This window comes from Papaver somniferum, chromosome 11 (assembly GCF_003573695.1).
Source record: "Papaver somniferum cultivar HN1 chromosome 11, ASM357369v1, whole genome shotgun sequence".
NCBI classification, from domain to species: Eukaryota; Viridiplantae; Streptophyta; class Magnoliopsida; order Ranunculales; family Papaveraceae; genus Papaver; species Papaver somniferum.
In genome coordinates this window covers 93,110,169-93,124,272 of record NC_039368.1, presented here as the reverse complement: position 1 = coordinate 93,124,272, position 14,104 = coordinate 93,110,169, and the positions used below count along the sequence as shown (strand labels likewise).

The following is a 14,104-nucleotide window of genomic DNA, read 5'->3' as shown; positions in this document are numbered from 1 at the left end:
TTGGATATGCAGGCTTGTACGAGAAGATATGGAGGAAGTTTGGTCACATCATTTTTACCAGAGACCCTGAACGCGCTTATGATTTAACAATGCAAGTAAGTGTTATCTTTCTTATTGTAAGTGATATATGCGCTAGGGACAGAAATACTATGACTCCAGATGTACTCTTTGATTGGGAGTTCAACTTGGAGAATTCTGAAATACTTGGCTTCAAGGTGAAGTGGCTTCGTAAGAAAATAGATGCAATCAAGAAATTGTGCGAGAATAACATACCCTTTCCCAGTGATGCTGTGATGGATAAAGGAAGACAAGATTGCTAAATTGACTAAGGAGCTGAACACGGAGAAGGTGTCCTTGCAAGTCTTGAAGGATGCATAGGAGCCAAAATCTTTCTTTGCTGATTTTCTTTGATTTACCTTTTCATAATCTCTTGAAATTCTGAACTTCTGAGAGATGTGAGATTTTATTTTGGTTTTGATATTGATTGGTTTTGGATTGGTAGGTGATTGAGGATTTTCTTTTGGGTTTGATAGAGATTTTCTTTAAGCAAAATGAACTGAACTTCGATAAATTGCTGAATTCAAATACTGAATGCAAGTATTGCAAACGTTTTGGAGAAATTGAAATACAATGAAAGAAAATCCTAAATGCCAAATCCCAGACTCCATGAATGCTCAAACGCCCAGTACCTCAAATGCTTAACAATTTCAGGCGTCAAATGCCTTAAGCCAATTATCATGGATCATGGGCATGGTCCTGCCATATGTGTTGATAAGTTTGTAGTAGCCTTCAGTTACGGATCTTGCAACCATGAAAGGTCCTTCCCAATTGGAGATTCTTGCAGAATAGAGATCGCGCTTAGTTGCTTTAAGAACTAAATCTCCTTCCTTGAATTTATTAGGCTTGGTCGTCCGCGCCTTGAATATTTTTTGTTGATTCGGAATTCCTCGTGTGATGGGATTCCATGGTTGCGGCACATATGGACACTCGTGCAGAGGGGAGTATCCAGCATATTGTCTGTCATGCTTAGCTATATCTTCAGCAATAAATCTTTTGAGAGAATGCTCAGTTTGCAGAAACTCTGTATTCAACCATTTGGTGTAATATTGTTGTGGTGAAGCTATCCACTCATAGCTCTTTGCGACGGCTAAGTTGTTAGTGGGAAGAAGTCCTCGAACCAGAGCAACATAATTAAACATTGGTAGTATAGGTGCATGAAGAGGAATCAGACTTGCCTGAGTACATAACCTTTTGATGAAAGAATGTGCACTTTCTCCAGGTTTCTGTGCCAATTCCACCAGGGCTTTAACTTCCTCCAGATGCTCGAATGATGGAGTATCTTCTATTTCTTCTGAGTCGGAGATTTCTTCAATCGAAGGCATTAGAGTCACTTTTTAGGTATGAATCCAAGGTCGTCCAAGAATCATGTCATATCCTGGATCTTCCCGGATTATATAAAACTTGGCCTCAGTGCAGACCGAATTCTCTCTGACCTTGAGCCTGATGTGGTCGTATGCATCTCTGAGTGTCCCTTCGTGATCTCTGATTGACATGGGATCATGTGTAGCTTCTTGTCGAGTAATGCCAATGACTCTAAGAGTTTTCAAAGGAATCATATTGATGGCAATGCCAACATCAACAAATGCTGTCTTGAATTCGTTTCCTTTAACATGCACTGTGGTGAGCAATCCCCAGTCATACATTTCCTTGTCAGTGGTTGGAGGTTTAGGAGATACTTCTGGAATCGGTAGACGTTTCCCAGACACTATGTGGTTCAGAGCCATGAACATGTATCCCCTCTGCGCCTTCGACAGATAGAGCAATCCGCAGATATGTTCGATCAATGACTGAACTGCTTCTTTGAGTGGTTGTTCATAGATGGAGAAAGTCCTGACTGGGAGAGGATCTCTGTGTACTCCTTCAGTCCCCAAGTTAAGCTCTCCCGATTCAACCTTTTCCCTGAATATGCGCTTTAAGACTCCGCAGTCACTTGTGGGATGATTGACGAACCTGTGGAAGCGGCAGTAACGAGGACTTTCTATGTCTTCTTCAGTCGGTTCTTTCTTAACATATGGCAACTTGATATCACCATCTTAGATTCAAGCATCCAAGATTTCGATCACCTCTTCAATGGAAAGGGGAAAGTCAGGTGCGTCTTGATCAAGAGCCACTGTGCGCTGGTCAGGGGCTTGTGCATCTTGTTTATCCTTCCTTTGTGCTTTTGAAGGAGCTGAGGTATGCTTGCGCACTGGTTCGGCTTTCCGTTTGCTCCCTTCTGCGACAACGTTTGTGGAAGGATGGAGGTTGTACTGCTTTTCGATCAGACGTCTGCTACCTCGAGCGTCTCGTGGTTCTTCAATCTTTGTAGTTTTTGTTCTTTCCATTAAAGCGGGTGCAGTAGTTTCCGATCTCTTTGCCGCTTCATGAAGCTCCGAGAAAGTATGGAAAATAAGATTTTCCAAGAAAACTCTGTAGACCGGGATCATGCCGTTGATACACAAGTCTACAAGTTGTTGCTCCGTGAAGTTTGGATTGTGACATTCCAGGGCCTGGACTCTGAATCTTTTCACGTAGTCATTGGGATGTTCATTGTTCCTCTGAAACATTCTTCCAAGATCAGAGAGAGTAACCTGCTCTGACAGAAAGAAGTACTTTCTGTAGAAGGCGTTAATCATTTCTCCCCAATTGTTGATAGTTCCTGGTGCGATGTTGTTGTACCAGGTGTATGCCCTGCCTTTCAAGGATTTTGAAAATTCTTTGAGGCGAACAACATGGTTATGCTCATGTTCTCCCAAGGCTTTCGGGAACCGAGAAACATGCTCCCGAGCATTACCTGTTCCGTCATATGAAGTGTAGATTGGAGAGGTATAACCTTTTGGAAGAGGAATCCTTTGCATAACAGCAGGGTATGGAGGTTGGTGACGATGTATATGTGACGTCTTGTCTTTTCCATGGTTCTCCAAGAGGCGTTCCAAATCTTCCTGAGTAATGAAATTTGATGATTCCTTCGTTGATGGATCGTCTGCAGCTTTGCGGACTTCGCTGTCATCCACTGTATGAATTGGAACTACTTCAGGATCAGCATCTGATGATGTTTCCTTTTCTTTTCCTTTTCTTTGAGTCTTTTATAACATCTTGTCAGTGAGAGTCTTGAGATAATTGAATATCTCTTTCCGTGTTGCATCTATGTCAGTTTGATTCTTTGCAAGAGTCTCTTGCACCTTGATGAGATCATCCATTGTATGTGGTGGATTTCACCTGACTTCCTCAGGGTGTTGGCCGAACAGGGGGTGACCTTCCATGTTAGCGTGAGGAGGAATAACATCACCACCGTCAGTGTTAGAGGTCGGAATGGTTTCCGGGATATCCTCATTGTTATTGTTGCTAGTGCTAACGTCGTTTGTGTTGGAACCTGTAACTAACCCAGACCTAAGACCAGCCATCTTCGTGAATACTGAGATTGCAACCGAGAGAATGATCTCCCACTGTGGTCGCTAATCTGTAGATGGAGAAAAACGATTTGCTGGTTTTTACGGAATCGAGAAGATGACCGTGCGGAGAAGACTCCTTGAACCGAGCAAATGCTCAACCTCACACAGATGCACTGCAAGAAGGGAGTGCTTTAAGTTCGAGAGATCAATCTGTAGGACTCCAGCCTAAACCAAGACAATGGTCGTTCCAGAGTCAATTCGGTCACAAGAGAGGATGGGTCGATCTGTATGAGGGAAGCTGAGAAATGTGTGAGATCAATAGTGATCGAGATTGTAGGTGTGCTGTGTATTCTGCGTAAGAAAGTTCTGAATGATTTAATTTACTCAGTTGAGAGTGATTGCTCAGACGATGAGTTCTTATAGACGAAAGATTGTCTGTATGAACTTGTCGAGAAATTCTTGTCTGTCTCAATCCTGATTCAGAGGCCTTTTATATTGCTGGAATTGTAAACACCTTGATCCCATGAAATATGACAGTTGCTGAAGTCAAAGAGTGGGGAAGTGGGAAATCGTGTCAAAACCAGTTGCTCATCGTGCAGAGACTTGGTTAATTTTCCACCCACTACTTTTCTAACTCCTCCAACTGATTGCACGACTTTCTCACATTCTCGTCGTGAGTATGAACACATGTGTCGTAGATCGCCAGACCAAAACCATAGTTAATATCCCCCATGTGACACGATTGACATCTCATGATTGTGGAGTCAGTTGCTGACTTTATGGGATGATGAGTCCTTGTATTGCTGAGTTGAACATGATTTGCAAATTTTCTGAGACTCATGAATTGAACATGCCTAATGAGACAAAAGTACATTGTCGAATAAATGTTGATAACCTAAAACGAGCAAACTGTGATGTTGAATTGTTGAATATTGATAGTTGAACCAATATTCCTTAGTCTGAGCAAATATTGCTCGTTTGATGATTTGTTGGTGTCAGGACCAAAATAAAATATTAATTTAAGATACTGGCAGCTAGGCCGAGCATAATAATAAAAGTGTTGATCGCGGGATCAACATAAAATTATTAGTATTTGAATCTGCCCAGAATTAAGTTTTCGCAGAACTCTGGATTTGAAACCCTAATCTTTGATCAATTGATGATTTATTGAAAATCACGCACTGAAGAGGGACCGGCTACATGGAATGATGATCCAACCATGTAACGCCCAGATGCTCAAATGAGCAAAATACCAAAGTCTCCCGAAGACCAGTTGGTGAAAGGATGATTAAATGCTGGTTTAATATTTTATTGAAATAATGCTCGTGTGAGCATTATGTAGTAAAACCTGAGAGATAAGGGATCGACCAAGGGTCATGGGACCGGCTCTTGGTGGTCGTGGGACCAGCTGATGGTCGTTTGAGCAAACTCCCAGTTGTTTGAGAAGAGTTCGGAACTAATATAAGCAATTGAGCAAATTAGGTCAAAATTATTAAAACATGTGGAACCGGCTATTTGCAAGCCCAGGGCCGGCCTTGGTCAGTCAAGGAAATATTCCCGTGTCACCTTAATATCCGCGTCTCAGTCCTGAGAGTTTCGATATTTTCCGGTGCGCGTTTGAGCAACATTTTGAGAAAATATGAAGGATTCAGGGTTTTGCTGAAACCAGGGAATCTTCATGAGATGATGAAATATAACTAATAAAATAGGGGATTGTAAGGTGTGGGACCGGCCACGGCTAGGGAATGGTCGGCCAGCTAGCAAGCTCGGTCCCGCAGCACCTTTCCCAATTTTATGTATTTTCCCTGATGTGAAGGAAATACCATGAAACTGAGGAATTTCATGAGGTTAGGGAATTTCCATGAGATTATGGAAATAATAATAATAAAATAGGGATTCATGAAGTGTGGGAACGACTATGGCCAAGGCATGGTCGGCCGCCAAGGAGCCCGGTCCCAAGGCACTTTCCCTAATTTTATAATATTTTTCATGATTTTAGGGAAATATCATAAAACCAAGGAGTTTGTTGAAACCAAGGAGTTTTGTTGAAATCAAGGAGTTTCCATGACATGAGGGAAACATAAAAAATAATAATAACAAAATAAGAGGTGTGTGGGACCGGCTAAGGCATGACCGGCCGGCTAGGGCGGTCCCACGAGTTTCCCTAATTTTATATTATTTTTCATGATTTGAGGGAAATTTCATGAATTTAAGGAGTTTTCATGAAACGAAGGATATTTGTTCAAATGAAGAGATTTTCATGAGATCAAGGAAAATAATAAAAATATGATAAAATATAAAATTGGACGTGGGACTGGCCACAACACGACCGGCCGGCAGGTGAGCCCAGTCCCATGTCGCCTCAAATAATATTTTATTATTTATTATTTTCTTCCTATTTTGCATAGGTTCATCGTTCCTTCGAGTTTTGGAATGCTCGTTCGTGCATTCAGGTGCTCGTTTGTGCATTATTGCGGAGTACACTTGCACCATTTTGGTCGGGGCTTACTCGATAGCGGCTCAGATGCCCGTTCGTTGAACATTTATCACTAAAGCGTGGAATTCTGCTAGGAATAACCACGAATTGAAATGACGAAATATTACGAAGAATCGTAGAATATTGCTGAATATTCAGTTAACGATTAGAGATAATTAATTGATGGCTCTATACTAGCAGGCATGCTGTCTAGGAGCATTAATTATTTGAGAATTGAGAAATATGAGCTTGTTAAAACGTCATAGCTCCTTTATGTAGTCAGGGAAAACCTTGTTGCATCCTGAAGACGTTATTGCTCTATACTAGCAGGCAAGTTGTCTAGGAGCCTTCCAATCTTTCGATTCTGTTTAGAAGTAATTACTGAAATTGCTCAGTATTCATGAGATGTGCCGTTGCCTCAGCTGAGAGATTACACATCTACATATACTCTGAGAGACAATATTCTTAGTCAGAGATTTCATGGCACGAGTTTTCATGATTCAATGAGATACATGAGCCTCAATACTCATCTGATTGCTGGATCAGGAGCATGTATGATTATGGTTTTACGATTTTAACCCTTGTCGAAAATCCACCATCTACAACTAATTTCTGGGACTTGAAGTCAAACGAAACTCTGAAGGTATGTACTTAACTCAGACTAAATATGCGTTTGATCTTCTCCAAAAGACGACAATGGTTGGTGCTAAGCCTTGTAATACTCCTCGTCCTGCGGTTTTTAAGCTGGTCTCAAATGATGGTGCTCTTCTGTCTAATGCAACTGAATATAGATCGCTTGTAGGTGCTCTACAGTATCTTACGTGGACCAGACCGGAAATAGTGTTTGTTGTGAACCAAGTTTTCCAATTCATGCAAAATCCAACTGAAGGGTATCTAACGGCTGCTAAACGAGTACTAAGATACATTGAAGGAACTCCGGAGCATGGACTTTTCTTCGGCAAAGGTTTGACATCTCTTAGTGGCTTCACTGATACCAATTGGGAAGGTAGTCCTGCAGATAGAAAGTCTACTAGTGGGTTTTGTCTATTCTTTGCGAATAGTCCTATCTCATGGTCATCTAAAAAGCAACCACTGTGGCACGATCGTCAACTGAGGCAGAGTTTCGTTTTCTTGCAAATACAAAAACCGAGGTATTATGGGTGTGCAATCTTCTAACAAATCTGCATGTTTTCTTGCCAATGTCTCCTTCAATCTACTGCGACAACAAAAGTTCAATTGCATTCGCTTCTAATCCTGTGTTTCTCAGCCGCATGAAACATCTTGCAATTGATTATCAATTTTTCCGAGAACTGGTGCAGTCTAAGAAAATTCAGGTGACATATATGTCTACAAATAATTAGCTAGCAAATGTTTTTACGAAAGGTTTAACAGCTCATAGTTTCGAATTTCTGCGCAACAAGCTGAAGGTCTTGTCTACCGATCAGCTTGCGGGGGGTAATAAATGAAAACATCTGTTCCTGTGGTTTCCTATTGGATTTGTCTATTCCAGGTGTATTGTCAACATTGGTTGTCTTATCTAGGGTCTTGCTTACTTGGATTGTGAGTCTAATTATCCACTTATAAATCTGTCAGTATCTCTTTCTCTGACTCTTAATGAAAACTCAATAACCTTCTGTTGCTAGAGGTAAGGATGTTTGGAAAATATTGCATTATGCGATTTTGTTGGATTATTTGGAAAGAAAGGAACAAAAGGTTTTTTTTGGAGGTCGTCACAAAGATGCGCAAGATTTGGTTAAGCAATTGACAGTCTTATGGTTTTGTGACAACGATACTTTTAAGTACGTTGACCCTAATTTAATTTGGAGTAACTGGGACACTCTAATGTATATGTAGTTGTCTTTGTACTGACCTTGGATCCAGTGTTTTAAGACCCGAACCGGACCGGCCGGTTGGACCGGAGAACCGATAAACCGGTAAAAAATGGTCTGGTTTAATATCGACCCACTAACATGTTAAAAAACCCATTAAACCGGATGAATCAGCCGGTTAAACCGGTGAGCCAACTGAACCAGCCGGGTTTTTGCCGGTTCACCCGGATGCTTTTCCGTCATTCTTTTTTTCCTTTCCGAAGTATCATCAAAATAAAATTAAAACATATCTTCCATCCGATCTGATAAATCATATAATAGTGAAATCTTCAATTTCCTTATCAACTACCTATATCAAATCTCAAATCATGTTTAAAATCTAATAGAGTGTTAATCTTATCCAAACCTTTATTTTCCAGTTCTTCTCTCGTTTTTAAATAGAAGGTTAATAATCGATAGAATAGGGAGAGAGGAGAAGAGTAGTGATAGATGCACATAGAGTTAATAACAGATAGAATATAGGGAGAAGAGAAGAATAGTGATAGATGCACAGAGAGTTAACAGATAGAGTATGGAGAGAGGTATGGCGGACGAAAAATGTAACATAGGAAGAGAAAAAGCTTTAAACTTAGGCTAGGGTTTGAATGGCGAAAATGATAAATAGTTGACATAACATGGGCTAGTTAGTACGCAGACTAAACTAAGTTACAAAACTGGGCCATCAGATTTAAGAGATTAAATCTCGAGGACATGTTTTTGGCGTACTTTATTCTCACTTTTGAAGTTAAATAATTTTAGATAACTCAGTAGATATTTTAGATAATTGACCCAGTGAACCACTGGTTAATCCAGTAGACCCCGACCCAGCGATTTCAGTGGGTCGATGCCCGGTCCGTTTTTTAAACCATTGGTTTGATCCTTGAATTTTTGTTTCTCTTTTTTTCTTTTTAATATAATCTTTTTTTCAATAAAAAATTCCATAAACAAACAAAAAAAATTGCCAATAAAGGAAATAGAATTCCTAGTGATTTTTGCGGTTAATCTTCACTGTTCCGAAAAAGTTCCCATCTCCCGAGTACAAACTGGGTTGAGTTGAGTACATAAAGGGAGGAAGTTCACCCTGTAATATATAGACTCCATTTCTCAAGTTTCATTTATACATTCTAATCAAGCACCCAAAGTAATCGATCACATGTTTTTCTAGCCTTAATTTTGATTTTGGCGGCCGTTAGGATAATCTCTACATACCCCTGAAAGCTGTCAAAAGATGCAACATATTTATAGTGTGCGAATTCCAAAGGCTCTACCCTAAAAAACCTTCTAAAGAAACAGACGAGGGGTTTAATTGTACTTGAGCTGTTGAGCATAAAACAAAATAAAAGGTGGAAACAAGAAATTCACCTACTTGCCAAAATTTGATATACAAAAATAAATAATGCTAAAAGGCAAATTCATTTCATACTAGTTGTTACAGCAACAGTCAATAGTCAAAGCTGGGGATCTATACCGGTCTAACTGTCTTGATGGTAATCAAATTTAATATATATATATATTTTTTTGTATAGTTTTCCTTTTTTCTTTTCTTTTGCAAAATAATTGCTAGACACTCCCACCTAATTCCTACTTACTTTGCCCAAAAATTAAATGCATACACATGCATCTACGCACCCCTCCCATCTCCTCCTTCCATCAAAAGAATGTTAAACCTAACGCGTGTGCCCACATATCTCATTACCCCGAAATTTAATCCAATTTGAAAAGTAGAAAAAAAAAATTTGCTCATGAAAAGTTAAATGGTTATCGCATTAATTATCAATCTTAATCCTAACCACCTCCCAAATCCTTTCTTTTCTTTATGAAGTGGGGTACTATTGCTTTTATATGGATGGGATCCTTCACCAAGTAGACGAGCAACCCATTACCGGTAATTTGCTGCTATCAAATTTAGTAGAGAATTAATTTTCCAAAGACTTTTGTGATCAAATAATACATCGCCTGTCCTAGTTGATCTTGTGATTGTAGCCAATGTTAGTTGTTTTTGGTATCCACCACGAGTGTGAACTCTTTTTTAGTAAAAGGGCTACAAATAAGAAGCTGTCCGAAACTTACACGGAATAAAGACCATCCGCAGCGGGGCGATTAGAAGTTCCAACATCCCCCGTGATCATATACATTAGACTTTACAAAAAATCATGTTGTCCTTGCAAATTCCTGATGGAAAATGTGATATCAAAAATACTCCAATAACCAACAATAACAACCGTATTCTTAAATTCGAAGTGATTTACCATAAATGGAAACACAAAATTGGTTAAAAAGACCAAAATCAACAATTCCTGTGTGAAAAAGACATTTAGATTTTGATACTGTTTAAATGTACAAAAATGTAAAAATAGCCAGGATGTAAACAGTTTCATCATACCCGTTTTCAAATATTTTTTCTTATTTTTAATTTACATCAGGATGCATCCAGTTTCATCCTTACTATTTCTTAAGTTTAAGTCAGGATGAATCCAATTTCATCCTTGCTATTTCTTTTAGTGTCCATTTCACCCATACTGATTTTTAATAGTCTATTTGAACCATGTTTTAAAAATATTTGAAAAAAGGACCCATTTTCCGAAATGGAAAATAGTGGTAGTATTTATTTAACCAGCAAATTACTACTATTTTAAAGTGTCTTATCTCAACAGTTTGACAATTATTTCCCCAATAATTTGCCCAAAGTACCCCTTATCTCTTTCAATTCAATGAATGAATAACAGCGTTAGCGGAGTATAGACCACAACAATGAAGTAATGAACAGTCTCTCATGCATTTACTCATTTTGGACTACCAACTGTCAAGTTGGTGAGGGCGGTAGTATGTGTCGAAAGTGTGAACCCTAAACAGACCAAAAAACACTTTAATAAGCTAACAAAACAAAAAAAAAAAATCTCTTCCCTCCATTTTATCTATAAAACCAAGTTATTCCCCACAACAAAATTTCTTAAACCAAAATTTCTTCTCAAAACAAAACTCTCCATCACGAATGTCTCGTGCTAATAGTTTCAGCGAAAAGAAACTTGGAGGTTCAAATCGTATTAGACCATCAGATATTGAACTAGAAGATTTAGATGATAGTTCGGTTAATGACTGGAACAATCCTGCAAGAATGTCACCGACTCTTGGAGAACTCTTAAAACGTGTCGGTGATTCAACACGTATCGAAGGCGATCTTATACCTACGACGTCCGAGCATCGAGTTATCGATATGAATGAACACGGCGGTGGTGCTGATGATTCTTTTTCTAATAAGATACCATCAAGATCTGTTCCTTTTGTTCTTTCTTTCAATAATCTTACGTACAGTGTTAAAGTCCCTACAAAAATGAGACTTCCTACATGTTTTCGTCGTAAAAACAAGCTTGGAGATGAAAGTTTAGCATCATCGAGACCTAGTACAAAGACTTTGTTGAATAATATATCTGGTGAAGCTAAAGATGGTGAGATTCTTGCTGTTCTTGGTGCTAGTGGATCAGGTAAATCGACGTTAATCGATGCTATAGCCAATCGAATAGCTAAAGGAAGTTTAAAAGGAACTGTGACACTAAATGGTGAAGTTTTACAGTCTCGTTTACAAAAAGTGATTTCTGCTTATGTTATGCAAGATGATCTTTTGTATCCAATGTTAACTGTTGAAGAAACACTTATGTTTTCAGCTGAGTTCCGTTTACCTAGATCTCTTTCTAAATCGAAGAAAAAAGCTCGAGTTCAAGCTTTAATTGATCAGTTGGGGTTAAGAAATGCTGCGAATACTGTTATCGGTGACGAAGGTCATAGAGGTGTTTCTGGTGGTGAACGGAGAAGAGTTTCTATTGGTACTGATATTATTCACGATCCTATACTTCTATTTCTCGATGAGCCAACGTCTGGTTTGGATTCTACAAGTGCGTTTATGGTTATCAAAGTACTTCAAAGGATTGCTCAAAGTGGTAGTATTGTTATGATGTCGATTCATCAACCGAGTTATCGAATTCTTGGTCTTCTCGATCGGGTAATTTTCTTATCTCGGGGACAAACTGTTTTTAATAGCAGGCCTTCAAATCTTCCTCGTTTTTTCGAGGATTTTGGGCATCCAATTCCAGAGAATGAAAATAAGACGGAGTTTGCATTAGATTTTATCCGTGAACAAGAAGTTTCTCCTGCTGGTACTAAGAGTTTAGTGGAATTCAACAAAACATGGAATTACATGAATAGGAAGAATTCTTGTACTTACTCTGCAAATGGTGTAGATTATCGAGGGTTATCACTGAAAGAAGCTATTAGTGCAAGTATTTCCAAAGGGAAATTAGTTTCTGGTGCAACAAATAATGATCCTAATTTTACATCTACAATGGAAACATTTGCGAATCCTCCATGGACTGAAATCAATGTTTTGAATAGACGCTCGTTGTTGAATATGAAACGAATGCCTGAGCTTGTTGGTATCAGATTGGGTGCAGTTACTATCACTGGTTTTATTTTAGCAACAGTCTTTTGGCATCTTGATAATTCACCGAGGGGTTTACAAGAAAGATTAGGATTTTTCGCATTCGCAATGTCTACAACTTACTACACTTGTGCTGAAGCTCTTCCGGTTTTTCTAACCGAGAAATTCATTTTCATGAGAGAAACTGCTTATAATGCGTACCGCCGGTCATCTTATGTTTTATCTCGTGCAATCGTCGATTTGCCTGCTCTAGTCTTACTTTCGGTTGCCTTTGCAGTAATTACTTACTGGTCTGTTGGTCTAGCCGGTGGATTCCATGGGTTCTTGTTCTTTTTCTTGATAATCTTAGCTTCATTTTGGGCGGGTTCTTCTTTCGTTACATTCTTATCTTCGGTTATCAGTCATGTTATGGTAGGTTATACCGTGGTGGTCGCAGTTCTTGCTTACTTCCTTCTATTCAGTGGATTCTTTATGAACAGAGATAGAATGCCAGTTTACTGGTTATGGTTTCATTATATCTCTTTGATTAAGTATCCATTCGAAGCTGTTCTGCAAAATGAATTCGCGGATCCAAACAAATGTTTCATCAACGGAGCTCAGATTTTCGATACTACCCCGTTAAAAGGTTTCCCAATGGAATTGAAAGAAAAGTTATTGAAATCAATAAGTAGTACACTGGGGTTCGAGTTAACGCCGACTACTTGCGTTACAACCGGAATGGATATATTGAAAGATCAAGGTGTCACTCAACTTAATAAGTGGAATTGCTTGCTGATTACTGTTGCTTGGGGTGTGTTTTTTAGGATTCTCTTCTACTTCTTTTTGTTAATTGGAAGTAAGAACAAAAGAAGGTGAAAAGATTCGGGTCTGCCAAGATAAATTTGGCGGGAAGAAATGGAATTATATGTCAACTTAATTATCTTTTAAATCAATTACCTTGTTTTAAGAGAGGGTGGAAATTAAGGAAGAAAAGTTGGAGTTTGGACTTTGGAATGTAACTTGCAAGTTGCATATATACTTTTGGGTTAAATTATTTTGTTTGTTTGTTTGGATCTCCTAAACATTCATCACTTTTTTTTTTCTTCTTCTACTATATAATAATTGAATTGTGAATCTACTATGATCATCTGTTTTTTGTTCTAAATCAGTTCAACCACTACTTTCTGAATGTTCCAACAATCTCAAACATTCAAAAACTTTGTACCATACTTTTATGAATGTTAAATTTACAATTATTACACTTCCTTTACACTCATGATAGTGCCTGCATAAAAACAATCCAATAGTCAAAATTTTGACAGGTTGTTCACAAATGTTATCTTTTATTTAATTAGTACTCGCCAGAGGTCAGGTTTCATTTTTGGGTCTCTGTCGATAATGTTTATATTTGATCTTACGCTTATCAATGGAATATGAACAAGCTCTGTTTGTCTGTATTCGCTGGACTGCAGTCGAATCGACTGATCATCCAAGGCAATGTACGTCTGTAAATCAATAAATATTGGGTCCGCTTTAATTACACCTGCTTCCCATCAGTCCATCCGTTCGTCTACTAACCTAACCCAACCTTAATGTATTTCTATGTCAATTCGGATTAACATAGCTATTTCTACGTCAAATCCCATTACAACCTCTGGAATTGGGATAATTTTAACTACTTTTGTAGGAGAAAATGAAGGAAAAGGAAACTATGTTGATTGCACTACAAGAGAAGAACTAAAAGAAAAGGGAGCCGAGGCTCCGTTCAGATGGGCAAACCAATGGAGTGGTTTCAACATTATCTTCCATAGCGATTCAGAAACTATTCTTAGGCTACTTATAGGATTGTACTCTTGTAAAAACTTTAAAGTAAACGGTTTTGTTCTAAGAAATAGGTATGCCATTATAGAGGCAGCCC

At 38.7% G+C, this 14,104-nt stretch overlaps 1 protein-coding gene across 1 annotated transcript; it reads left to right on the top strand.

The window, feature by feature from the left end:
• The first annotated feature begins 10,659 nt into the window (after positions 1-10,659).
• Positions 10,660-13,447, top strand: LOC113320808 (ABC transporter G family member 6-like). Its single transcript, XM_026568700.1, has one exon. The coding sequence runs from the start codon at positions 10,768-10,770 to the stop codon at positions 13,060-13,062; it is 2,295 nt and encodes a 764-aa protein (XP_026424485.1). The 5' UTR covers positions 10,660-10,767; the 3' UTR covers positions 13,063-13,447.
• The last annotated feature ends 657 nt before the right edge of the window (positions 13,448-14,104 follow it).

What these genes read in the sequence shown, in the direction of transcription:
- LOC113320808 (XM_026568700.1), top strand. Translation starts at nt 10,768, where the DNA reads ATGTCTCGTGCTAATAGTTTCAGCGAAAAGAAACTTGGAGGTTCAAAT.